The following is a 27,108-nucleotide window of genomic DNA, read 5'->3' as shown; positions in this document are numbered from 1 at the left end:
TTCTATTGGACGAGACCAACTGACCACTCCCCCGACTCAGCGGAGACAAATCCTTCATCCTTCAATCTGGACTCAGATGATCAACTTATTGATCCTCAGGTAACCAATGAAACCGTTTCAGTGCAGGAAGTGGACACACAGCAGCATAAATGACTTTCACCCATAAACATCTACACACTGATCAAGAGGAAGGTCACATGACATAAATGACAAATGAGCAGAAACAGGAAATAAATTCATATTTAAAGAACCCTGGACGTACCTGCGCTCTGCCTCAGACTGTCCCTCTGTGTGTCTGTTGCCAGGTCAGACGGTGTCTGTGTTTGTGTTGCCGTGGCTGCAGTCACAAAGATTAGAAAACACACACACACACACACACACGCTGCAGGCTGTTCCCTCTGCAGAGCAGAGGACCTGACTCAGACTTTACTTCATGTATCTGTGGATGCTGTCATTTATCCAGGTCATACTCAAAGAGAAACGTCTTCAAAAAACAATCCTTGAGTCCAGTTGCCTCGATTTAAACTCTTGGATGTTACCTCAAATATTTACGTCATATTTATGTTTCCTTCCTTTAACTTACAGTAAGGAGGGCATTTACAGTGAGCCTGTTCTGGCTGTGTGTGTGTGTGTGTGTATCTTTGGATCTTCAGATGTCAGGTTTCCTACACGGCAGCAGCCTCTCAAGGCTGAGACAAGAGGAAGTGTCACGTGTAAAATAGTAAAATTTACATGATTATGGGCGTGGCTGCTGAGTGACAGGTGAGTGCTGGCTTCCTGTCTCCACCTCTTTGCCTGTATTGGAAGGTTAGGTGGACTTTGGTGTTGCCAGCATGGCGTCGGTTGGAGCCCCCTTCAGAAACCTGTCGTAACAGGCGTTCATATTTACCTACATTATTTAAATTTGCTACAGTACCAAGTTCCACCACCAGGTGTATCATGAGCTACAAATGCCCATACAGGCTGCACAAAAGTCGCTTTTACACAAAACACTAAGACTGTCTCTGTGAGCGGTCACATTTACTTTGACCCAGCGATGCAGTGACCCTGCCGTCACTCAGTGCTGTGACACTTCCTGTTTTTCATCAGATGGAAGAAGCAGAGCAGAGGCGTTGTGTAGTGCTGATAATCATGCTTTATTAAATCAATAAATGGAGAAAAACTCAGGGAGGCTGCGAAAATAATCAACGCTACAATTCTAATTTCAATCACACCAAAGTGCAGGGCGCCGCGTGACGCCACGCCTCATAGAGCGCAGCAGGTGGTTTGAGCTGCGGTTCGCCTGCTCAGCGGCGCCCGGCTTACCTGACAGGTGAATGTCTACAAACTAACACACAAACACGCTGCACACCTCCGAGAGACAGCTCTGCCTCTGCAAACGAGCACAGGTGCGACTCCTGAACGTGATTGGCCAGGTCGATGGTATGACTGCGGAGCCCGAGCCTGCGGTCGTTTGCCAGAAGCAGAGCACGAAACAAAAAGGAACACTTGAGCTCAGGGAGTGCAGGCCGCTCGCACTCTGAGCGTGTCTTTGAAATGGCGGTATGACAAAATCAGTCAGAGCACGAGGTCCGGTCGTCCTGCTTACACGAGGGTAGCTGCAAACAGCACTCAGGACCTCACGCTCCTGTTACAATGCGAAAAGCACCGCTCCTTTTTTCAGCAGTGCGGTTATAGTTTTGTCTCGGATTGAGTTAACGTCAACAGGGAGCCTCTCTACCTGCTGAGGCAATCTTAGACTTCAACTTACTGTTGAGGCACAGAGTTTAGTTTCTGGGTCTGACAGGGTATTCGTTCCTGCTGAAACTTTCTCCTGTCAAACCACTTTTAGTTTCATTTAGTTTCAGTTAATATTATTGTCATAAATAACAATGCATACATTTCCCATAACCGTTAAATTCGGCTATATACATTATGTACATGTCACAGAAAAATGGATCAAAACTCCTAAGTCATAGTTATCCAATATGGCACATTTTAACAACTTTAGACTTTAGTCTAGTTTGGCATAAATTAATGTCAAGATTGGTACAAAAATAGTTCATATTTACAAGAACAGAAATCCAGATCTTCATCAAGTAGATTATTTTGCTCAATTAATAAATAAAAAGGCGTGGAAGAAGGAAAAGGGGAAGTTTGTAAGGTTACTTTTTGTTCTACACTGATCGAATGCTAATGTGAACAGTCGCTGTGTCGGAGCCGAGCTCGTTGGACAGTTTGAGGGTGTAGGTTCCAGCATCTTCCTCTTTCACCCCAGTGATGATGAGTGTGGTCAGGTCCTCGGTGGTCTCGATGTGGAAGCGTCCGCCAGCAGTCACCTCGATGGTTCTGCCGCCGCGGGACCACTCGATGTGTTTGGCATCGCCGGAGAAGGCACAGGCAACGGTCAGGACTTTACCCGGCTCGATGCTGATGTCTTCTGGCAGAGCTTCGATCCTCGGAGCAGAACCTGGAACCCACAGAACATGATGAAATAATCTGCAAGTCTAACAAACAGGAAGAAACCTTTATTTAAATCTTACCGACTGCCCTGAGTGAGGATCCCTCCATGTGCGAGGTCATCTCTGTGAGACTGCTGGAGCTCATGGCGTATGTCTCAGATGTCATAGAGGACATGCTGGACATGGACATGGTCTCAAACTTCATCTCAGCTGCCATGCTGCTGAAGGAGCTGGACTCCATCATGGATGCCATCATCGCCTGCTGGGCAGAGGAAGAAAAGGAGGAAGACTCCTCCACCATGTGGACTTCTGTCTTCATTACAGATGAGCTCATGGACGATGACTCCTTGTGACTCATCACCGCTGACCCTGCTGAAGACGGAAACATTTAGTGCATAAGTCATTTTCATTCAGGTTGAAGACAACCTTGATTCAAGCTTCTGTTTATTCACAGCTAATGGCTGAAACATGTTCTCACCTTTAAGTGTCAGCTGCTGCTCACAGTAGGCTGTAATCTTCTTGCGTATGGACTGAAACACCTGTCCAGTGAAGGAGAAGGAGGATTTGGATACTCCTCCATCAGACGTCATTTCACAGGTGTACTCTCCCTGATCACTGTCAGCCAAGTCGTGGATCAGAAGGCTGCAGGAGCCCTCAGAGTAGTGCATCTCAAAGCGGCTGCTCTGTGAAAGCCTCCTCCCGTTGACATACCACACCACCTCCCTGACGCCGCTCTCACATGTGCAGGACATCCTCACCGATCCCTCGCAGGCTTCTGCTGTCAGCTGACTCAGCACCTTTGGAGGTTTTGGGATCGGGGATTTCACAGTGGGTGGGGACACAACCCTCTTGGGTGACATGATGGGAGGAGGAGACTTCATCCTCGGAGGTGATTTGATTCCTTCAGGCTCAGGGGACTTCAAGGCCCTCGGTGATTTGATGCCCGATGGTTCTGGGGACTTGATGCCTCGCGGTGCTTTGATGCCCAGTGGTTCCGGGGATTTAATACCTCTTGGAGTTTTGATTCCTGCAGGTTCTGGAGATTTGATGCCCCGGGGAGATTTTACTTCCTCGGGCTCAGGCGACTTTGCACTTTCTGGAGATTTGATTGGTGGTGGTGACTTGAGTCTGGGTTCAGGAGATTTTACACCACGTGGTGACTTGATTCCCTCAGGTTCTGGAGATTTGACACCTGGAGTTGGTGATTTCAGGCTGGGTGCAGAGGGGTCAGGAGACTTCACTCCCCGAGGAGATTTAATTCCCTCTGGCTCAGGAGACTTCACACTTGGAGCAGGAGACGTTACACTCGGTTCAGGAGACTTCACACTTGGAACAGGAGACGTTACACTTGGTTCAGGAGACTTCACACTTGGAGTTGGGGATTTGATGCTGGGTTCAGGAGATTTCACACTGGGAACAGGTGAGGTTACAGAGGGAACGGGTGATGTGACTGAAGGCTCTGGTGACTTCACGCTGGGCGTAGGTGACTTCATAGATGGCTCAGGGGATTTGACAGCCTTGACTTCCTCTTTAGGAGCAGGTCTACGGATGGTCAAGGTAAAGTGGGCCTCCTGTCGACCCGCTGAATTCTCTACCACTACTGTATAACTGCCCTCATTAGAGGCTGTCACAGAGGAGATCTCCATGCTGGACTTGTACTGAGATGTTGTGACCTGGATTTGATGAGATGAGATGATGATCCTGCTCTCGTGCATCCATGTCACGGTGGGTGCAGGCTCCCCATCAATATCACAGGAGAATCTGGCCGTCTCCCCCTCTGCTACAGTGACTGACTGAGGCTTGGTGAGGATTCTGGCAGAAAGAGAAGGCTTCACCTTTGCCACAGAAACCTCTTCAACAGCAGCGGCAGCAGATGACTTCACTTTAGCCTCAGACGTGGAGTATTTTCCAGTGTGAGAAAACTTGTCCGATGAATAGGAGGAGCCAGATGACAGGTATTCAGCTGAGGCATACTTGATGGAAGATTCGTACCTCTCAGCAGAGGAATACCTCTCAGAGGAGGCAGCATATCTTTCACGAGTGACAACCTCGTGTGTCTCAGTTAGCTTAGACTTGCTCTCTTCCACTTCCAAATGTGTTTGGGAAGCGTAGCCAGCTTTGAAGTGGGTGGTGTGATAGTGGTCAACTCGAGTAACTTCAGGAACATATGCTTTGGGAGCATCTTCATCCCTGCGGCGAGAGGAGAAGGTGGTGTAGCCACCACCAGACACCTCCAGTGTGGCGTAGTCTGATGCCTCTCCCTTAGAGTTGGAGCAGACACAGCGATATGTGCCACTGTCTTCTTCCTGACAGTCCAGGATAGCGATGGAAAGAACACCACTCATATTGGTGAAGATGTATTTCTCACTGCTTTCAGAGATGGCAGATCCATTGTGGAACCACGCAACTTCAGCCTCTGGCTTGGCTTGGATGTTCAGTGTGAACTTGGTGTCTTGGCCGGTTGGGATGCGATGAGAGCGCATCCTGACAGTGACACGGGGAGCATGGTCCAGGCTGAAAGGTGTCTGACTGACGACCTGATACTTTCTCTCAGACTTCAGAGCAGCCTTTCGGGCCTCATAGCGGGACATGATGTCAAAGCGGGCTGACCGTTCAAACCTTGAGGAGGAGCGGGATGCCCTCTCCACAGACTTAACAGGGCTGGGAGAACGTGGACGGGTCCTCTCTGGGGTGGGAGACCGCCTCTCCACAATCTCTCCCTCTGCTTCCACAGGAGGCCTGGCTCGTGGCTGTCTGATCAGCTCTGACACTGGACGCATCAGCTCTATGTAAGTGGGAGACAGGGACCGCCTCCTCCTCATGAACTGTGAAACGGTGCGTTTCTTCTTTGTCTCAGTGACCTCGACAGCCTCACGCCTGACTTCCTGCCTCCTCTCTTCACGTTCCACGGCACGCCGCTCAAAGTGGACAGGGCTGCCAGCAGGAGAGGCAGAGAAGCCGAGTTCCAGCTCATCCTCCAGCATCATTTCCTCCTCGTCTGCTCTCTTCTTGGAGAGGTAGTCATCCACGGGCATCATCAGTTCCTCATCACTGAGGTCTCCCAGAGATCTCCTCCTGGATCTGAAGGAGACCTCAGATTCAGGAGAGGGTGAGCGGCGTGCAGGTCTGACAGTCTCCAGATCATCCAGAGTGAGTTTTGGAATACGCCATCTTGGTCTATATTGGTCTGTGATTCTCGGGAGGGGCATGACGTAGAACTGCTCCCACCTGGACAATCGAATACGTCTCTGCCTCTTCTGCACAATCCTCTCCATCCTCTCTGGGATCTCGTACTGATCTCTCAGCTTTCTGTACCACTTCATGTCAGACAGAGGTACAAACTGCTTTATAGCTTTGTCCTCATCCAGAACTCTGGGATCATGGACCACAGGGTCGGGAATCTCATAGGGCATGAAGATCCTCCTCTCCTCCTCCAGTTTCTTGGTGTCTGACTTCTCCACTGTGATGTCAAATTCGCCCTCAACGTTCTTGGTGCTGACTGCAGGCTTGTACATTTCTGCAGCAAACTTGAGAGCCTCCTGTGCAGTTGGGTTCAGAGGTACCAGCTCCTCTGTGGCAACGATTTGCTGAGCCATCTTGTTGGTCTTCTCAATCTGTTTCTGGATGTGTCTCTGTTTCTCTTCCTCACTCTTATACTCCCTTCTGGTGTAGGTAAGACGATCCACCTTCAGCGTCGCCTGGCAGCTTGCAGAGCCTGCACAGTTGGTTGCAGTGACTTTAAACACACCAGAATCTTCAAGCAGAGTTTCCCGGATGTGAAGAACATGATAGTCAACGTCCTCCTGAATGACAACAACCTTGGGACCAAACTGTAGAGGATGTCCATCCTTTTCCCATTTCAGAGTTGGAGCAGGGATTCCTGAGACTCTGAGGTCAAAGCGGACACTGTGTCCCTCAGTGCACTCAACATTCGCCAGCAGACGTTTAAACATGGGCCTCATAGAGTCCTCCATCACAGGATGAGGTGTCACTGTGAGGCGGGCCTTGCAACTGTCTTCTCCAAACTTGTTGTGGGCCATGACGGTGTATTCAGCATCATCATTCGTGTCCACGTTATGGATCATGAGTTGGTATAGACCCTTATCACTGGTGAAGGTGTACTTGCTGTCATCCTCACCTGGCTTAATCCTTTCTCCATTCTTAAGCCAGGTAACATGAGGCTCAGGGTGCACAGTGATGGTGACACCAAAGCGCACATCTTCACCAATGTAGGCGGTGCGGTTATAGAGAGGCAAAGTGAACTCTGGTGGTCTCTGGAGAAGTTTAGTCCTGTCAACTCTTCTCCTCAGCTTCTTGATGGAACGGCCGACATAGTACTCTCTGATGCTCCTCAAGTTCTCCACAAAGAGCTCTGCAAAGGCACTGTCCTCCCCATCATCACTCACCACTTTGCATCTGTACACACCGTCATCACTCTCTTCAACGTCCTTTACATAGATGCTGGCAAAACCATTATTGTAAGTAATCTCGTACTTGTGGCTCGGATGCAGCTGGTGGTTACCAAAGTACCATGACACCTGCGTGCTCTTGTCATAATTAAAGATGCTACAAGTGAATCTGACGTAACCACCTTCCTCAGCTGAGCCATGCATGACTGGACCAGCACGGAGGCCGTGGTACTCAGTTCCAATCTTCACTTTACCCACAGCCAGCCCTCTCTGGTTCCTGAAGGCACCACCATAGGCCACACGGGCGGCTGACACAATAGTATCTGTTTTCTTGACCAGAGTCTGGTAGTACCTTCTGTGTCTTAGGGTCCTAATGACCTTGTTGCTGACATGCTCAATCTTCATTTTGAGCCATGGGTGCTCCAGAGCCTCGTGGGCTGTCATACGGAGCTTCTTGTCCTTCACAAGGAGTTTGTCCACAAAGTCCATAGCCTGCAGGCTGATGTCCTTAAATGCTTCACTGTCAAAGACATACTCACAGGTGGAGATGTTCTCAATCATCTTTGTTGTGGAGTCTGCTGCAAATGGATTGAGGCCACTGAGCAGAACATATGCCAAAACACCTACAGACCACATGTCAGTGGCTGTTGTGACAAGGTCATGGCGGTGGACCTCCGGAGCGTAGTACTCTGGAGCCGAGAACAGCATTCTGATGTTTTCTCCTGGCACCATCAGCCGGGCCTGGCCCATCTCAATAATCTTAATGTTGGTGCTTCTCCTTGTAGTGTAGACAATGTTGTCTGGGCGAATATCAAAGTGGCCAAAGTTCTGGCTGTGTAAGAACTTGAGAGCTGAGCAGACTTGTCTCAGGTAGCGAACAATCTCTTGCTCAGACAGCTCAAAGTTGCAGGTGCCAAGGCGCTCAAAGATGTCAACTCCAGAGATGAATTCATAGATCAGAATTATCTCCTCCATGCTCTCAAAGTATTCGTGCAGGTAGATGATATTCTTGTGCCTTGCAACATTAAGGGCCTCAATCTCCCTGAGAACGTACTCACGATCAGTTCCTTTGACCTTAATGAACTTGGCCATGAAGGTCTTTTTGGTGGCGATCTCCACACAACGATGGACCGCTCCAAACTGGCAGCGTGCCAGCTCCTCAGAGATTATGTATTTAGAAGACAACTCCTTCACCTTGTAGACCAGGGCCTCCTCTTTGGTGATCTCTCTAGCTTCGTCCACTTCTTCATCATAGTTTCTGATCACAGACTTGTCCTCCTTTGTGGTGATTGGCTCAGTGGGGTTAGAAGGAGGGCTCAGGCCAAACTGGTTCTCAGCAATAACACGGAACTGGTATTTGGTCTTTCCAAATATGTTGATGATGTTGATGCTGCAGTCAGCAGTGTGTCCTGCCCGGATCCACCTGTCAGCAGTGGTTGGACACTTCTCCACAATGTAACCAATAATCTCACTTCCACCATCATTAGCAGGAGGCTCCCAGGTCAGGGTGATGGAATCCCGTGCTATGTCACTAACCACCAATCCCTTTGGAGCTTCAGGAATGTCAGCCACGTTCACCTCGATGGTTTGTTTGTCCATTCCAAACCTGTTCTTGGCAGTAATAATGTAGTAGCCATTATCTTTCCTCTGGACTCCTTTCTGGAAGACCAGGGAGGTGAAAGACCTGGTGGTGATGACCTGGTGATATGGAGAGTTGGAGAGGATCTCCTGACCCTTCTGCCAAGTGACTGCTGGCTCAGGTTTGCCAGAGATAGGAATCTTGATGGTTATGTGATCACCACGGGCAGCATGGACTGCTCCCATTCCCTGGAGCTCCTTAGGAAGGTGAATCTTTGCAGGAACTGCAATTATATTGACAAAAAATACATTTGAGTTATAATTAACACTTATTATGAGGACGAAGTCACAATGTTTTGAATTCAAGTATCTATTTAGCATTCTGTAAATTATAGCATTACCTTCTACATCGAGGTTGGCCATGGTAGAGATGGATCCTGTGGAGTTGGTTGCTCTGACTTGGTAAACTGCGGCATCTTTCTCGTCAGCAGCAGAGATGACCAGTTGGTAGTAGCCGCCCTTGAATTCCAGTGCTTTGATCTTGGTTCCATCTGCAAGGATCTCCTTTCCACTGCGGTACCATTTCACCACAGGCTTTGGATGTCCCACCACCTGATCACAAGAAGAATGAATGAGTCAAACAATTTATTTAAAACAAAGAGTGTCTCTGAAACACTGATGCCACAATGTAAATCAGACATCTGTAACCGAAAACCATCTGCTTTAAGAGTGGTACCTTGGTGACAAAGGTAGCATTGGCTTGGTATTTGACAGTCATGTCTCTGATCTCCTCTCTGAATGCAGGAGCACGAGGAGCTTGGTCGGATTTGGGAATGATCGGAGCAGAGACTTCACTCCAGTCACTCTCGCCGCCCATGTTTTCACACTTGACACGGAACTCATACTCGAAGCCTTCTATCAAGCCGGTGACCTCATAGTTTGTCTCCACAATCTTCTTGCTGGTGGCTGACATCCATTTATTCTGCTTCTTTTCACGTTTCTCCAGGTAGTAGTTGGTGATTTTGGCTCCACCATCGCTGCTTGGGGGTTTCCAGCAGACAACGCAGGAGTCCTTGGTGGAGCTGATAATGAAGGGCTGCTGTGGAATGCCAGGTTTTTCTGAGAAAGAAAGAGAGAATGTTACAGGACTACACTGGCCTCACCTCTCTGTATAGCAAACAGTCAACAGACTTACCAAATGGACTCTTGACAATAACCACTGATGGAATCTCCAGAGACTCGCTGACTCCATACTGGTTCTGGGCAGAGACTCTGAAGTAGTAGCCAGCACTTTCTATCAGGTTTGGGACACGACAGGTGGTGCCAGAGATGGAGGAGGACACCAAGTGCCACTGTTCTCCTTCCTTGGCCTCACGCTTTTCAACAAGGTAGTTGGTAATCATGGACCCTCCGTCGTCCTTGGGAGCCTTCCAGCTGATGACCACTGAACTCTTAAGCAGGGCATCAACAACCAGAGGGCCTTCAGGGATACAGGGTTTGTCTGGAAAAGTCAAAGTCACAGTCCGTCATTGATTCTGGTTATGTTAAATAAAAACACTTTTTTTTGGTTTTTCAGTAAGGAGTTCTGTTATAATTTTAAAGGTAACATAGGCGTCTTTAGTAGTTACCTTGGATTTCAACTCGTAGCGAGGTGTCGATTGTTCCAAACTTATTGCTGAGCTGCACCTTGTAGCGGCCAGCGTTGGTCTTTCTCTGGACATTTCTCACCACCAGGTGAGTGTAGCTTTCTGTATTTTCAATGATCACATTCTCAGATGGGTTCAGAGGCTTCTTGCCATAAAACCACATGATCTGTGGGATGGGACGACCAATGTAGACAACATGAAGGCGGAGGCTAGTGCCAGCACCGGCATAGTACTTCTCCTTCAGGGGAAAGCCGGGGTGGAACTGAGGTGGAGCCTGAAGGCGCAGTTTGCCGCTGGTCTCTATCTCTCCAGCCTCATTGATGGCCCTGCAGGTGTACAAACCCTCATCTTCCTGCTCGTCTGTCAGGATGCTGAGGGAGTGATTGCGGCCATCTGAGCTCATTTTGTACTTGCGGCTCTGGATCAGCTCCTTGCCATAGCGGTACCACTTAATCTCAGGCAGTGGTCTGCCAATGATGCCGCAGGTCAGAGTGCCAGACTCACCAAGCTTGGTTGTTACATCTTGGATCTCGTCCTTCAGAGCTGGAGCCTCACCAACTGCAAAAAAGCAGAAGATTAGAATCTAAAATCTAGAACTGAGTCATCGGGCATGCTAATGTGAACAGCTAATTTTACGGGATCTGAACTCTGACACCACTCACCACTCAGTTTGGTCTTGATGCCCATGGGTGTGCGGCGAGGTCGGCTGAGTCCGGTCTCATTCTCAGCAAAGATTCTGAACTCGTACTCGGTAGCCTCCATCAAACCACCCATGGTGAACTGACGGTCCTTGGAGCGCTCCTTGGTGCACTTCTTCCAGGAGCTCTCTCCGGCCTGTCTAAACTCAACCCAGTAACCCAGGATCTCCTTGCCACCATCATGCTCGGGTCTGAGCCAGTGAATGGTGATGGAGTCTTTGGTAACGGAGACAATGTCAATCTCACCAGGTTGGCTGGGTTTGTCTATAGGAAGACAGGTGCAGAGGGGTTAACACACAAATTACAAATGAACTGTAATTAGCTGCTGAATCATACATCACGTTATGTTAACATACCAAATGGATCTTTGCAGACCACAGACTCTGAGACAGGACCAGGTTCGCTCTGCCCAATGTCATTCTGAGCCACCACTCTGAACATGTACTCTGCATCAGGAATGAGGCCAGTGACATTGTACATGGTGGTGGTGATGTGGGTCTTGTTGTGGCGGACCCACTTCTCTGTCGACACTTCCCGTCTCTCCACATAGTATCCAGTGACACGAGAGCCACCGTCATCCCGGGGACGGGCCCAGGACAGAGACACTGTGGACTTGGTCACATCCATGATCTCTGGTGGGTTGCTAGGTGGTTCTGGTGGGCCTGTAAGAGTAAAGCATGCCATTAGTGAACCCTTTCCTGCTTTTCAATTAATATTACTTGACATTAAAATCAGTACTTACAAAGTGGTGTCTTTGGAGCGACAGACCCATCCGACTTAAGAGATCTGCTGACACCAAACTGGTTCTCAGCTGATACTTTGAAGTGGTACCCCACATTCTCCTTCAGGCCCTTTACCACCAAAGAATTCTCAGTGACCCGGGAGTCCACTGTATACCAGGCAGCCTTGGACACTTCCCTCCTTTCCACAATGTATCCCAGGATGTCAGAGCCACCATCATCGGATGGTGGCCTCCAGCTGACGCGAACTGATCTAGCCTGAATGTCATCGAATTCCAGAGGACCTACTGGAGGATCAGGGCGACCGATCACTCTGACCTGAAGGGGAAAGAATAAAAACGTTCTAACCATGTGTATTTTTAGAAGCTGTACGTTGAACTACTTTATGTAGATCTGCTCACCTTGATGTAGACGGCCTTCCTGCCACATTTGTTCTCCAGCACCAAGTCATAGGTACCGGTGTCATCTTTGTGTGCCTCTCTGATGACCAGTTCAGTTATGTCATCATGGGTGGCGATCATGGCACGGTGGGAGATGTCGCGACCATCCTTGGTCCACTTGCATGTAGGGATGGGTTTACCCTTAATGGGCACAGACAGGTGGACAACTCCGCCCTGCCTTACCACATAGCCCTCTTCATATTTACGATCAAGCTCATAGTCAGGATAATCTGAAGAAGAAACATATTTTATAATTGTTCAGATTCAAGTAGAAATGCTTTTTAAATCTGTAACATGATGATCATTCGTGTTCTCTTACAAAGCATCTCCTGGACTTTAACCACCCCAGGAATCTCTGCAGGCTCTCCAGAACCACCAGCATTGCAGGCAATGACTCTGAATTTGTACTCAGCGCCCTGGGGCATGTGAGTAAGAGTGTACTCGCACATCTTGGTGGGTGTGGTATTGCACAGAGTCCATTCCACCTGGTCCACCTTCTGCATCTCAATCAGGTAACCAGTGATGGCAGAGCCACCCTCCTCTTCTGGTGGAAGCCAGGCCAAGGAGACTGAAGTTCTGGTGGTGTCTGTGACTTTGGGCTGAAGTGGAGGACCTGGAGGTTCTGCTCAGCAACACACAGAGACTTGGTAAGCATAGTGACACCACACTGACTCTTAAAGCAGACAGTCATGGTTTCATGACAAATGAAGCAGTTACACGGCTTTATGTTACGTACCGATAGGGTCCATAGCAACAGTGATGTCTGAGCTTTCACTGGGTTTACCGGCTCCTCTCGAGTTGATGGCAGTGACACGATATTCATACTCAAGTCCTTCAATCAGTCCAGAGGAACGATATCTGGTCATGGTGACGGGGTTCTTGTTGATCCTCATCCACCTGTCAGAACCAGCCTCCTTACGCTCGATGATGTAGCCGGCGATGGTGGAGCCACCATTGTCTGTGGGTGGTTGCCATGTAAGGGTCATGCCCTCATGGGTAGCATCAAGCACCTCTGGCCTGCTTGGTGGTCCAGGGATGGCTAAATAGAAAGAAAACCACTGAATTACAGGAACAGAAATGTACCACAGGGTAGGGCAGAATTTAACTGTCCATCATCCATCCATCTGATCAAACTGGAAGGATTAAAGGAGACATTTAAGTGATGAGCTGAAAAGAAAGAAGCAGCACATATATAAACACAAAGAGAGTACGAGAGCTACTGATGGGAAGAATACTCACTCTTGGGGCTCTTGCACTCCACCACCTCAGACTGCAGGAAGCCACCAACGCCGAAGCGGTTCATGGCAGCAACACGGAACACGTACTCTGTTTCCTCAGAGAGCCTGGTGAACTTGAAGCAGGGCCTGGTCACAGACTCTGAGACGGTTGTCCATCCTGGTCGGTGGGCTTCACGCTGCTCCACCACATAGCCGCTGACATTGGCACCACCATCCTTCTCTGGTGGTTCCCAGCTGACTGTCACAGACACACCATCGGTCTCCTCAATCTTCACTGGTCCAACTGGGACACCAGGTTTGTCTGGACAGAAGAGACAGCTGTTTAGAATCACTGCATATCTCTTTGGTTTTACCTGATACCGTAAATCATCTGGTAATGTGACTAAAAACCTTTCTGTGTATCAAAAGGCTACGTACCGAGGATGATGACCTTGATAATCTCAGTTGCCATTCCAACGGCATTCTTCACCTCCAGTGTGTAGTCTCCTGTGTCATTGATGGTGGTCTCACGGATCACAAGGCGAGTGTATTTGCCGTTGCTGTCAATCTTAATGCGGTCCAAGCTGTCCTTCAGTTTGACACCGCCGAAGTACCAGGAGCAGACAGGCTGTGGTTTGGCCTTTATTGGCATGTTGAGGTCGATGGGTTTGCCGCGGTGCACATGAACAATCTTCTGAGGAATACCTGTCATGTCGATCTTGGGCATCACTGGAACACACACAGATATTGAAATCTTAGGGTATTTGTATGATGAAGGATCTCTGTCATTATACACAGGGTCCAATGAAATTCTGCATGTTAGCTACTGTATGAAGTCTACTGAAACCAATGAAGGGGGGGGGGGGTTATACTTTTGTCTTACCCTTGATCTCCTGGATGGTGACAGGAGTGACAGTGTCCATGGGCTCACTGGCTCCCCTGCTGTTGGTGGCTCTGATTCTGAACAGGTACTGGTCGTTCTCTGTCAGGGGCTGGATGGTGTGCTGGGACACAGAGGCCTTCACTGTGGCCACGGTGCTCCACCTGTCAGTGCCCACCTTGCAGGCCTCCAGAGTATATCCTGTCAACCTGCTGGCACCATCATACAACGGCTTCTCCCAGCGCAGAGTGACAGATGACTTGTTGACATCCACAACTTGGAGGTCCACAGGTACCGATGGCACATCACAAATCAACACAGCTTCTAATGTCTCACAGGGCTCTCCAACACCATATATGTTCTCTGGCAGGACTCTGAAGAAGTAATGCATGCCCTCCTCCAAGCCAGTGATCCTGAACAGGGTTTTCCTGCACTCGGTGGTGACGGTCTTGTATGACTTCATGTTGGCTTCACGCTTCTCTACAATGTAGTTGCTGACATGAGCACCACCGTCAATGCTTGGGACATCCCAGGTGATCACAACAGACTCCTTGGTGTAGTCCTTCACCTTCACAGAACCTGGAGGTCCAGGAGTGTCTGGAAAAGAGAGGGAGACAAGTACAGGAAGTGAAGATCTTATCTACATCTCCAAATGTTGGATCCAAGCAAGAAAAAGTTGTCTGTAGAAACTTAGGGATGATGTACCATAGACTTTAACAAGGATGGTGGCAGTCCTCTTGCCAGATGGGTTCTCTGCCTCTACGACATATTTTCCAGAGTCATAGCGATCAACCTTCTCCACTGTCAGTGAGGTGTAGGTGTCAGTAGTCTCGATGTAGCCACGACTCTGCAGTTCCACGCCAGTCTTCCTCCAGGCCACCACTGGTGTAGGCCTGCCAGTAACAAATACTAACAGACGCAGGGTACCTCCAGCGCGCAGACACACGGTTTTCTTCAGGTCATCAGCCAGCTCCAGGTCAGGCATTTCTGAGAGGAAGGAACACAGTAAAGTCCAGCCTTAATCTATCAAGCTGGTATATGACAAGATAAAATACATCATCATTTTAATGTCTCCTCTGACTCACCAACTCTCTCCAGTGGCTCAATCTCAGCACTAGGTTCACTGAACTCCCCGGTGCCATTGCTGTTGATAGCAGCCACTCTGAATCTGTACTTCTTATTGGCTGCTAGTCCAGCAGCCACATACTCATTAGTCTTGAGAGCCTTGGTGGTGGCGCGATACCACTGCTCAGATCCCTCCTCCAAAATCTCCACCACATAGCCGCTGACATCAGAGCCACCATCATACATGGGCCTGGTCCAGGTCATGCTGATGCTGTGTTTGGTTGTGTCAGTGATGCGTGGCATTGATGGAGGAGCTGGAGTATCTGGGGTTAAAAATACAACATTTATTTACTTCTCTCCTTCCTGGTTTAGTTTGGGGGTTTAAGATGGTGCAGAGGTCTCTTACATGTGGGGTCTTTGCAGAGGATGTATGGTGAGGCGTCACTTGGGTGGCTGTCTCCAGCAGCATTGACAGCTGTCACCCTGAACTGGTACTCGCTTCCCTCCAGCAGGCCTGTGATCTTCAGACGTGTGTCATAGATGGTGTACGTCTTGTTAACCCGAGTCCACCTGGTCCAAAGAACACATGGATGCCATGAGAGAGAGAAATCATAATCATCCTGTTTGTGGATGCTCTCATTCACACAGGTCATAGTAATGTCCAAGAATTTCAATCAAGGCAATGGGACTCAAGGTTTTTTTGTTTTGAAGACATTTTCCCACTTCCCCAAGTGGCTTCTTGTTCGGTTCTGCTGCAGTTCAGCAGAAAAATCCTTAAGTCCAGTTTCCTCGATTGAAACTCTTGGACACAAACATCCTGAAAACTAAAAGCTGTACGTTGAATTCTTTCTTTATACCTGGTGCTGCTCTTCTCACGTTTGTCCACAATGTAGTTTTTGATCTCACTGCCTCCATCACTCTCCGGTTTCAGCCACTCGATGATGACATGCTCCTTAGCCACTGCTGTGGCCTCTGGTGTGCCAGGCGGGGATGGGATGGCTGCAGAAGAGTGACAGCACAGGTCAGAGTCACTGAGTAAAAAGTCTGTTTTCTCTTTCACAAGACAGAAAGTAATGCATAGGATTTTTGTATCAAACTCTCACTGTAGCTCCACCCTAAGGAAAACCTGATCAAAGGACAGATTGCTTACTGTAGGCATTCCTGGCAATGACTGCATCAGACTCCAGAGGAACGCCAGGTCCAAACTTGTTGACTCCTCTCACTCTGAAGATGTACTCATTGTTCTTAATCAGCCTGGTACTGACGCATGACAGGGTCTTGCACTCGCTTTCCACAAGCACCCAGTTAAGGCGACTGGTCTCACGACGCTCCACGATGTAATGGGTGACAGTGTCCCCTCCATCTTCCAGAGGAATCTTCCAGGACACGGAACACTTCTCCTCTGTCACCCTGCTGATAATGATCTTATCAGCTGGAGACCCGGGGGTGTCTGAAAGGCAACAGGAAAAGATTGATGCGCTCCACAAAAAACAGAGGATATGCTGTGTAAATTAATGTCACTGATAAATGTTAGCTGCTCACCCAGAACTTTAACGTTGACACTGGCAGTCTTGATTCCGCTGGCATTCTTGACAGTCAGGATGTACCTGCCGGTGTCGTATCTGTCACAGTTCTTGATGACGGCCATGGCTCTGGTAGCAGTGTAAGTCAGTGAATATTTTTCTCCGAGCTCCAAAATCTTGTCACCCTTTGACCAGTACACTGTTGGTTCTGGTTTGCCACCAACAGCGCCATCCAGGACGAGGTCTGATCCAGCAGCAACAACGACAGTCTCACTCGTCAGCTTGCTGTCAAGCTCAGCTTTAGGAGGAGCTACAGGGGGGAGAGATGGTTAGTCTTTCTTTGATCAGGTTTTAATAAATAATCAACTGAGCAGCTCAAGTAAGGACCAACAGTGCTTACAGTATTCGTCTCTGCATGTGACCGGTCCGGTAGACTCTGAGGGTGCACTGTGGACCCCGGCAGCATTCTTGGCAAGGACGCGGTACTCGTAGGTCTCACCCTCTCCCAGGTTTGTGACAGTGAAATAGTTCTCTGTGATTGTGGTGTAGTTGCACTTGAGCCAGCGGTTGTCATCCCACTCATCAGTGCTGTAGACTTTCCTCTCCACCACGTAGCCGATGATCTTACTGCCACCATCATTGAAAGGCACAGTCCAGCACAGTGACACAGAGGAGTGGCTGACGTCCGTCACCTCAGGCTTACCCGGAGGATCTGAACAGAAAGATGGAGAGGTGCAGCTTTAATGCAGCTATAATCACACTCACATTTGTAAGCTGTAAACATTTTTTGTTGCTCGTCATGTTATCGTTTACATAATCATTGTTTCTCTCACCAACTGGATTGAGTGCCACCACTGGTCTGGAGGCCTCGCTAGCTTTGCTGAGTCCAGCAATGTTCATGGCGTAAACTCTGAACTGGTACTCCAGGCCCTCGATCAGGTTAGACACCTTGTAATGGCACTCCAGGCAGGGAAGCTTGTTCTCCCTCACCCACAGGATTGTGTTCCTCTCCTTCTTCTCGATCCAGTATCCGGTCACCTGGCTGCCACCATCAGCATATGGCACATCCCACTTGATACTGATGCCATTGGCAGATATGGATACAACATCGGGCCGAGTCGGAGGACTTGGAGGAACTGTAAAAATGAAGTGTGGTGAGAGGATGGTATATATGAGTATAACACTGGGACTGTAGGTGTAGTACGCAACTTACCAAATGGATGCTCAATAACAACAGCAGCAGACTCGATGGACTTGCTGACTCCAAACTTGTTCTCAGCACACACTCTGAATGTGTACTCCATGTATTTGGTGAGGTGTGTCACTTTGATGGTGGTTCTCTTTACACTGGAATTAACCACCTGCCAGGAGGCAGAGCCAGACTCCCTCTTTTCAACTATGTAGTTGGTGATGTCGGTGCCACCATCATCAGCTGGTTCAGACCAGGAGAGGGAGCAGGACTCGGAGGAGACTCCAGAAATTTCCACAGGGCCTGTGGGCGGACTTGGTCTGCCAACAATGACCACAGTTACTGTGAATGTCTTCACACCAGCAGCATTCTCGAGGATCAGGTAGTATTTGCCGCTGTCAGTCCTCTTGCTGTCTTTGACCACTAGAGTAGTCCTCTCCTTTGTGGTCCTGATGGAGACTCTGTCTGTCTCCTTCAGCTTCATCTCCTCCAGCTTCCAGGTGACCTTGGGAGCAGGTCTGCCACTGATGGGGATGTCGATGGTGAAAGTGTTGGAGGTCTTGCAGGTGATGAGCTGCTTGGTGATGCTGCTAAGATCAGCAGTTGGTTCAATGCGAGGCTCTTTAATGACAATGGAGCCGAAGGTGCCCTGAGGCTCACTGATTCCTGCATCATTCTTGGCCCTGACTCTGAAGTCATACTCTGTGTTCTCAGTTAGACCTTCCACCAGCATCTTCAGGGACTTGGTCTCGCCAGCAACAACCCAGCGATCGGTGCCCTTAACTCTGAACTCAACAATATAGCCTCTGATGCGGCTACCTCCATCATGCTCAGGTTTCAGCCACACCAAGGACGCTGTGGAGTTAGAGGTGTCAACAACATCCAGTCTCTTGGGAGGTGCTGGTTCTTCAGTGGCAATGATAGGCTCTGTCATTTCATGAGGTTCTCCCTGGCCATACTGGTTAACGGCAATCACCCTGAACAGATACGGCACACCAACTTCCAGACCAATTACCCTGATCATCTGGCGAGAGCATTTAGTGCTGACCTCCTGCCAGGCCAGGCGGCTGGCCTCACGTTTATCCACAATGTAGTGGTGGATTCGAGACCCGCCGTCATTGGTAGGGGCATCCCACATCACTGTCAGAGCTCCTCGTGTAACATCTTTGAAGTTGATTGCTCCTGGAGGCCCAGGAGTGTCCAGCACTTTGACAGTGAATGTGATGGCCTTGCGCCCACTGTTGTTTTCCAGGGACAAGGTGTATTTGCCAGCCTCGTACCGAGTGCAGCCCTCAATGGTCAGAGTAGAGAACGAATCTGTGGTATTGACATCAGCCATGACTGGAAGCTCACCATCCACCTTGGACCAAGTGGCAAGAGGAGTTGGTTTTCCTCGGAAAGCAACGTGAAGGGTGACGATGCCTCCATTCTTCACAATGTGAGTTTGCTTGAAGTCTGCACCGATGTCAATTTCAGGAGAGGTGAGTCTGTCCAGAGCCTGGACAGGGCTTGGCATCTCTGAGGAGTCGCCCTCTCCTGTTCCATTTACAGCGCTGACTCTGAACCTGTACAGCTCTCCAGGTACCAGACCCTTGGCGGTGTACCTGGTGTGGATGCAGATCTGGCTGTTGACTCTGTGCCACTCCTCGAGACTGGCCTTACACATTTCAATGTTATAGCCAATGATTTCCATGCCACCGTCAAACACTGGCTTAGTCCATTCCAGGGTGACAGAGGATTTGGTGGAGTCGATGACCTGATCAATGATAAAAAGAGAATAGGTTTGTAGTTTTGGATTGACAGTGATCTAAAAAGATCTGGGTGAGACCTGAACATCTTACCTTGATCATACTGGGAGCACTGGGAGCACTGGTTGGCTCTCTGCATTTGAACAGCCTGGAGGTGCTGCTGGCTGGACCGATACCAGCACCATTTTCAGCCATAACACGGAACTCGTACTCGTTGCCCTCCGTCAGGTTGGTGACACGGTGTCTAAGCTCTGTGATGGGCCTCTTGGAGGAAACCTTCACCCAGCGCAGGCTCTTCTTCTCTCTTCTCTCCAGGATGTAGTGTTTGATCTCACTGCCTCCATCTGTCCTTGGTCTGGTCCAGCACATGGTAATGCTGTCTCCAGTCACATGGGTGGCATCGGGGGTACCAGGGGCATCGGGCACAGCTGAGAGGGGGCAGAGCAGAACACATGGAATATGTTTTAAAGGTGAACGCGGTTTATCCATATATCAGTTCGCTCAGTATGTCAGAAGTTCCCACACAGTGGCTTTACTTACTGTATTGCATCTGTGCGATGATAGGGTCGGAGTCCAGTGGTTTGCCGACACCAAACTTGTTGACGGCAGAGATTCTGAACTGGTACTCATTACCCTTTATGAGGTTAGTGGCGTTGAAAGAACAAGCTTCACATTTGGAAGTGACCATGGCCCAGGAGATTCTGGATGTCTCCCTCTTTTCAACCACATAATGGGTAATGGCAGCACAACCGTCGTTCTCTGGGGGGTTCCACCACACGGTGCACTTCTCTGCCGTGATGCCGGTGAAACGAATGGGCCCATCAACAGGTCCAGGGGTATCTGCAGGCACAAAGGGGGTTGAGGAGGTATTTCAGCAATGGAACAAAAAGATCAAATAGATTACAGTGAAACTTTTTATTGACTCTACGATTGATTACCAACCTTGTACTCTGACATTAACGTCTGCCTTCTTACTGCCAGAACTATTTTTGGCCTCCACAGTGTAGATACCACGGTGGTTCCTGTCAGCATCACGAATAAACAGGCTACTGGTGCCAATGCCAGTGGTTATCTCGATGTCAATCATTGTCCTCTTGTCAATTTCTTTGCCGTCCTTGTACCACATCACCTGAGGAACTGGACGTCCAGTGATGCGGCAGCCGAGCTTAACATTCTCTCCAGCCTTCAGCGTGGTCACCTGGTCTGGAGCCCATTCGATCTCAGGAGTAACTGACGATGCAAAGAGATCAAACTGTCAGCTCAACCAGTAATGTGTCAAACTGCTCATGAAATCTTAAAGTTGAAAATACTCACTGCTCTCATCCTTAGTCATGATATATCCAGAGGAGTTAGAAGGTGGGCTGACTGTGCCAACAGCATTCCTGGCGATCACTCTGAACTCAAATCGGTCTCCAGGAGACAGACCAGTTATAGTGAACTGAGTCTCGCTGATATCAGTGAAGTTGCATCGCAGCCACTTGCCTCTGCCCTGGCGCCTCTCTACACTGTAGGCCACAATTTTGCTGCCACCATCCCTCTTGGGAATGTCCCACTGCAGGGTGACTGAGTCTCTGGTTACATCGATGCAAACAGGGGTGCCGGGTGGATCTAAGAAGATATGAAGAAACAATTTTTATAGTTTAACACAGATTGTTCTTATTTTCTTAATTCTTAATTTAAATACAGTAGGTGTTTCTAAACCACAGTGATTTTCTGCACATCTATCTTCTGATGTACTCACCCACAGGGGAGATAGCCAGCGCGTGTTTGCTCTGTTCACTGACAGGGCTGAGTCCAGCGTTGTTTTCAGCATAGACTCTGAAAGAGTACTCCAGCCCCTCAATGAGACCAATAATCCTGTACTCTCTGTTAGAGATGATGGTGGAGTTTACCTTCTGCCACAACAGGCTGTTCCTATCTTTCTTCTCCACATGATAACCCAAAATGGGGGAACCTCCGTCAAAGCCTGGGGCCTCCCATTTGATGGTCATTCCATCACTAGTAATGTTGTAGGACACTGGTTTCCCTGGAGGTCCTGGAGGTTTGTACTGGTGCTGAGCAACAATGTCCGGTGATGTGAGTGCTTCACTGACCCCATACTTGTTCTCTGCACGGACTCTGAATTGGTACTGAGTTCCCTTGACCAGGTTGGGAATCTTGAAGGTGGTTCTAACGACACTGGAGCAGACCATCTTCCAGTTGGCCTGGGATGTTTCACGTTTTTCTACGCTGTAGCAGGAGATCTCGCCACCGCCATCTTCCTTTGGTACATCCCAGGAGATTATGATGCTCTGAGCTTTTATCTCATCAAAACGGACTGGACCAACAGGAGCTGTGGGGGGTCCTAGAGTGATTACATTGATGTCAAAGTAGTTCTTGACTGCCCTGTTGTCCAGAACCAAAGTGTACTGGCCAGCATGCTCCTTCTTGGCTCCTCTTACTGTAACAGAAGCCTTGTTGTCAGTGGTCCTAAAGCGAATCTTCTCACTCTCCTTCAGAGGCAGGTTATCCTTCAGCCAGCTGACTGCAGGTCTTGGTTTACCCTTGAAAGGCAGCTCAATGTGGATATTCTGACCAATACGAACAGCAAGCTCTCCGTTCGGGTAATCAATGAGGGTAGCTTCAGGTGGAATGATGAAGTCTATCACTGTGATTGGACCAATCTGGGAGAAGTCACTGTTTCCTTTTTCATTCTTGGCAAACACTCTGAAGTCCATAACAGCATTCTCCTTGAGTCCGGTCACCTCACAGGTGCAACGCTTGCATGTAGCAGCCAGGGTCCAGGTTGGATCTTCCTTGGTTCTCTTCTCAATGATGTAATCACTGATATGGCTGCCACCATCATGGTCAGGTCTGGTCCACTGCAGGGTAACAGAGTTCTTTGTAGAGTCGAGCATCACCAGTTCTTTAACGGCTCCTGGAGTTTCTGTTGCTCGTACAGGCTCAGTGGTCTCACAGGTGTCACCCACACCAAACTCATTCTCAGCAGACACACGGAAGAAGTAAGCTACATCCTCCTCCAGGCAGGTAACCTTATAGGATGTGTTCAAACACTCAGCGGTGATCACCTGGTAAGCCTTCATGGTGGAGGCCTTTTTCTCAACAATGTAATTAGTGACTGGGGAACCCCCCTCGATGAGAGGAGCTTCCCAGCTCAGGGTCAACTTTCCCCTTGTCACATTTTTGATCATCAGTTTCTGGCAGGTGGACGGACTGTCCAGAACCTTCAGGGACACGGAGATTATCTTTGGCTCTCCCACACCATTCTCAATCTCCAGCATGTACTTGCCGCAGTCATCACGGGTGACCTTGGGGATGAGGAGGGTGGTGGCTCTCTCAGTGCTGGTGATAGAGTAGCGGTTATCCCCAGCCATATTGCGGTCACCACGGCGCCAGGTGACATTTGGAGCAGGGCGTCCCTTCAGTGGGATAAACACTTCCACATCACGGCCGGCCCTGGCAGTGTATTGGGTTGTCATGGGAACATCCAAGTCCAAATCTGCCTCCTCTGTTGGATAGACATGTAACACAAACCAATATTAGTAAGGATAACGAGCAATCAAAACAGATCCAGTTTATTATATACAGCTTGTCTGGACTTGAATCATAGAGGGAGCTGTATGAATACTAACCTAAAATATCTTTGGCTTGCACTGGCTGGTACATTTTGATGTCTTCTCCTTTGCCCTTGCAGTTGACAGCAGAGACTCTGAAGAAGTAGTAGGTGCCAGGTTTGAGGTGAGACACCACATACTCGCATGACTTGACCTGTGGGTTGATCACCACCCATTCTTTGTCTTCTGTGTTCATCTGTTCCAAAAGGTAGTGGGTGATTTCACTGCCACCGTCATAAACTGGCTTCTCCCAGCCAAGGGTGATGGAGGTCTTTGTGGAGTCAACCACACGCAGCTTGGAGGGTTCACCTGGCAGATCTGGAGAAGACAAAAGGATGTTGTGGTTTCAGATGTAAACACTAAATGAATCTGTTCTAGAAGGCTGATATGTTGATGCTAAGTACATACCAATAGGGTCGTAGGCCTTGTAGAGTTCAGACGCCTCAGAGTAGTTTCCTGCTCCAGCTTTGTTGACAGCACAGACTCTGTACTGGTATTCACTGTTCTCCACCAGGTTGGCGACTTTCTGCCTTGTGTCTCTAATGGTGCCTTTCACCACCTGGACACAACATTGGATGTTATGATGCTTCAAAAATTCCAGTCATTATTTCGACTTAAAATATTTAAAGTTAGGCCAAACAAAACAAACAAACCTTGAACCACTGCAGGCTCTTCTTCTCCCTTTTCTCCAGGTAGTAGCCATCTATGTCACTGCCACCATCTAATGCTGGTCTTTCCCAGATCACTGTCATGGTAGACTTGGTGATCATGGTGACTTTAGGCTTGGATGGCTCACTTGGAGGAACTGTGCAAAATCAAAATGCTCAAGTCAGATTTTACATTAAGCTGCACTGTAACACAAACACTACACCACGTGTTTGACAGCAGAAGGAAAATGTATTTACCAAATGCGTTCTTGGCGATCACAGGCTCAGACTCCAATGGGTCACCAATTCCGAACTTGTTGACTCCACGGACTCTGAAGATGTACTCATTACCCTGGATGAGTCTGGGTACATTGACAATGCAGTCGACCAGTTTCTCTGAGACAATGGACCACATCACTCTGCTGGTCTCCCTCTTCTCTACAATATAATGCTTCACCATGGCGCCGCCCTCATCAGCAGGTGGGGACCACATGATGGTGATGTTGTCAGCTGTCACCTTCTTAAACTGAATGTCTCCAGCAGGCGGGCCAGGCTTGTCTGGTTAGAGAAGGAACACATTTATGCACATCAGGGTCAATATGTTTGATATTTCTAAACTGCTGTTAGAAAATTGGAAGTAAAAATTTTGAATACCTTGAATGAGAAGCCTGACCATGGCACAAGAAGATCCTAGGGAGTTCTTCACCTTGACCTCATAGGTTCCAGAGTTCAGACGAGTGGTTTCCTTCAGGAACAAACTAGTGGACTCAAATGTGTGTTTGAAGGAGAGCTGGGCAGAGGGCGAAAGCTCTCTTCCATCCTTAAACCACTCAATAGTGGGAGCTGGTTTGGCTGTGATATTAAATTTGAGCTCCACATTGGAGCCAGCCTTGTGCTTGACTTCATTGAGGTACTCCTGCGGTATTTCAATTTCTGGGGCACCTGGGTAATCAATCAGAAAACAGAGAGGTTCAGGTTCAGATCTGTATGGATCACACGCGACAAGACATGATTTCAAGACATAAACAGATGAAGGATCCACTCCTAACAGTGAACAGAAGTGTGAACAAAAGAAGGTATTTCTATGTAAACCACTCAGAGTGGAAAAAGAATTCCTTGGTATAGATTTGGGATGAAACTGAGCCTTCAACTTTGACCAGAATCTATGTTCTGTTCATTGTATGTCTGTTATGTCATGTCAATTTAGCCTTACTCTAGTTTATTTACTTAATTTTATCTTAATTTTTATCTTATTGCATGTTAATTATTATATGTTCTTTGTATGCACCAATCACTAAGGCAAATTCCTAGTAATGTGAACCCCCTTCACTTACATGGCATTAAACTCGATTCTGATTCTGATTCTGATTCTGATCTGTCAGAGAACATTTGTTCCAACTGAAGAAGTTCCACCTGGCAATGACTGTTTGAAAACACATAGACGTACCATAGGTATCCACACAGGTTGCTGGTCCAGCTGTCACAGAGGGGTTGCTCACTGACCCAACAGCATTCTTGGCCATGACTCTGAACTCATATGACTCATCTTGAGTCAGACCAGTCACAGTGAAGCGGGTGTCTGTGATATTGGTGATGTTAGCCTTGAACCACTTGGCACTAACACCCTCTCTCTTCTCAACGATGTAACCAGTGATTGGGGATCCACCATCATAGTTGGGTTTCTGCCAGGCCAGGCTGATGGCGTTCTTGGTGATGTCAGTGATGCGCAGGTTGACGGGTGGCTCTGTGGGAACAGATGATGAAACATTAAAAACGTTTCTAATAAAATCATGTGATTTTTACAGCAGGTTTTTGACTTTCTACTCACCACAGGCATCGATAGCCAGCACTGAATCAGAAGCCTTGCTGAAGGCACTAATTCCAGCAGCGTTCTCTGCTGCTACCTTGAACTCATAAATAAGTCCAGCATTTATGTTGGTGACCTTGAAGTGTGTAGCACGGATCACCATTTTGTTAACCCTCTGCCAAAGAAGGCTGTTCTTGTCCTTCATCTGGAGATGGTAACCAAACACATGGCTGCCTCCATCTGACTTCGGCTCCTTCCAGGCTACAGTTATGGTCTCCCTGGTTACAGCGGTGATTTCTGGAGTTGATGGTGCATCTGGAATAGCTGGTGGACAAGAGACAGGATTTCAGGATGTTGGCATATTCACTGTGAAAGAGCAGCAAAGTAGCAGTAATAACAGATGTGGTAAAAACTGCTTACTGTAAGGTAGGCTGACGCTGACAGTTGGTGAGTCAATATGCTCACTGATGCCATATCTGTTCTCAGCTCTGATTCTGAACTGGTACTCCAAGCCAGTGGTCAGCTTCATGATCTTAATGGTGCAGCGGGCGACAGCAGAAGACACGTCCATCCAGTTAGCTGTAGTTGTCTCTCTCTTCTGGATGATGTAGTTGGTGATGGGGCTGCCACCATCATATGCTGGCGGGAGCCACCTAAGGCTTACGCTGTCTTCTGTGACATCAAACAGCTCCACAGGCCCAACTGGGGCACTGGGGCGGTCCAGGACCACAATATTTATAAAGGACTTGGTGGTTCCACTGGAGTTGGAGGCAGTGATGTCATAGCGCCCTGAGTCTCCAGCAATGCTCTCGCGCAAACTGATCTTGATGCTGTCGGGGGTGACCTCAGAGTTGAACCTCATTGTTGACTTGAGGACCACGTTATCCTTAGACAGAGTGACTTTAGGCAATGGTCGGCCTGTCAATGGGATCTCACACTTAAGTGTGGAGCCAGCTCTAACATACACTGAGTTGTGGGGGAAGTCTTTCATGTTGATCTCAGGTGATTCTAAACAAACAGTAAAGACAGACACAGCAGCAGGAGTCAGTAATGTAATAAGCTGACTTGAGTGTGTGTGTTATTCAGTACTCACTGCATTTGATTAATAGGGTCACATTGTAACTTACCAAACTGGTCTTTGACCATTACAGGGTTGAGCATTTCCTTAGCATCACTGTATCCAGCGTGGTTTTCAGCTTTGATTCTGAAGAAGTACTCAGCATTCTCCCGCAGACCAGACACCATGAAGTGGATCGATTTGGTTATGCCACACTTGACCCACTTCTCCTGGCCTTTCTCCAGAGCTTCTACCAGGTATCCAGTGATTCTGCTTCCTCCATCTTGTTCTGGCTTGGCCCAGGCCAAGGACACGCTGTCTTTGGTCACATCAGTTACGCCCAGCTTTGGTGGTGGACTTGGTTTTTCTAGATGAAGAGGACACATAATTAAAGATCTGGTGTTTTGTA

The 27,108-nt window shown here is 48.5% G+C and overlaps 1 protein-coding gene across 4 annotated transcripts in view; it reads right to left on the bottom strand.

Moving 5' to 3' along the window:
• Positions 1-1,117: 1,117 nt before the first annotated feature.
• The window catches only part of ttn.2 (titin, tandem duplicate 2), a 165,846-nt gene continuing 139,855 nt past the window's right edge, over positions 1,118-27,108 (bottom strand). For all 4 annotated transcript variants that reach the window (XM_028433819.1, XM_028433820.1, XM_028433821.1 and 1 more), the window contains 39 exons: positions 26,770-27,066; positions 26,063-26,650; positions 25,664-25,966; positions 25,283-25,579; positions 24,490-24,777; positions 24,094-24,393; positions 23,842-23,993; positions 23,597-23,747; positions 23,207-23,506; positions 21,316-23,082; positions 20,889-21,182; positions 20,517-20,804; positions 20,115-20,414; positions 19,668-20,002; positions 17,851-19,582; positions 17,471-17,773; positions 17,038-17,349; positions 16,657-16,947; positions 16,265-16,564; positions 15,972-16,113; positions 15,521-15,684; positions 15,135-15,437; positions 14,755-15,036; positions 14,053-14,646; positions 13,608-13,898; positions 13,192-13,491; positions 12,689-12,991; positions 12,272-12,574; positions 11,914-12,182; positions 11,515-11,830; positions 11,129-11,434; positions 10,737-11,036; positions 10,057-10,632; positions 9,624-9,929; positions 9,165-9,547; positions 8,830-9,040; positions 2,920-8,712; positions 2,523-2,813; positions 1,118-2,449 (listed from right to left, as the gene is read on the bottom strand). In XM_028433819.1, the coding sequence (XP_028289620.1) occupies positions 2,157-2,449; positions 2,523-2,813; positions 2,920-8,712; positions 8,830-9,040; positions 9,165-9,547; positions 9,624-9,929; positions 10,057-10,632; positions 10,737-11,036; positions 11,129-11,434; positions 11,515-11,830; positions 11,914-12,182; positions 12,272-12,574; positions 12,689-12,991; positions 13,192-13,491; positions 13,608-13,898; positions 14,053-14,646; positions 14,755-15,036; positions 15,135-15,437; positions 15,521-15,684; positions 15,972-16,113; positions 16,265-16,564; positions 16,657-16,947; positions 17,038-17,349; positions 17,471-17,773; positions 17,851-19,582; positions 19,668-20,002; positions 20,115-20,414; positions 20,517-20,804; positions 20,889-21,182; positions 21,316-23,082; positions 23,207-23,506; positions 23,597-23,747; positions 23,842-23,993; positions 24,094-24,393; positions 24,490-24,777; positions 25,283-25,579; positions 25,664-25,966; positions 26,063-26,650; positions 26,770-27,066 (20,324 nt within the window). In that variant the 3' untranslated portion in view covers positions 1,118-2,156. The remainder of the gene's footprint in view (positions 2,450-2,522; positions 2,814-2,919; positions 8,713-8,829; positions 9,041-9,164; positions 9,548-9,623; positions 9,930-10,056; positions 10,633-10,736; positions 11,037-11,128; positions 11,435-11,514; positions 11,831-11,913; positions 12,183-12,271; positions 12,575-12,688; positions 12,992-13,191; positions 13,492-13,607; positions 13,899-14,052; positions 14,647-14,754; positions 15,037-15,134; positions 15,438-15,520; positions 15,685-15,971; positions 16,114-16,264; positions 16,565-16,656; positions 16,948-17,037; positions 17,350-17,470; positions 17,774-17,850; positions 19,583-19,667; positions 20,003-20,114; positions 20,415-20,516; positions 20,805-20,888; positions 21,183-21,315; positions 23,083-23,206; positions 23,507-23,596; positions 23,748-23,841; positions 23,994-24,093; positions 24,394-24,489; positions 24,778-25,282; positions 25,580-25,663; positions 25,967-26,062; positions 26,651-26,769; positions 27,067-27,108) is intronic.

This window comes from Parambassis ranga, chromosome 21 (assembly GCF_900634625.1).
Source record: "Parambassis ranga chromosome 21, fParRan2.1, whole genome shotgun sequence".
In the NCBI taxonomy this organism is placed as follows: domain Eukaryota; kingdom Metazoa; phylum Chordata; class Actinopteri; family Ambassidae; genus Parambassis; species Parambassis ranga.
The sequence above is the reverse complement of the archived record's forward strand: the minus strand, read 5'-3'. Positions and strand labels throughout refer to the sequence as shown.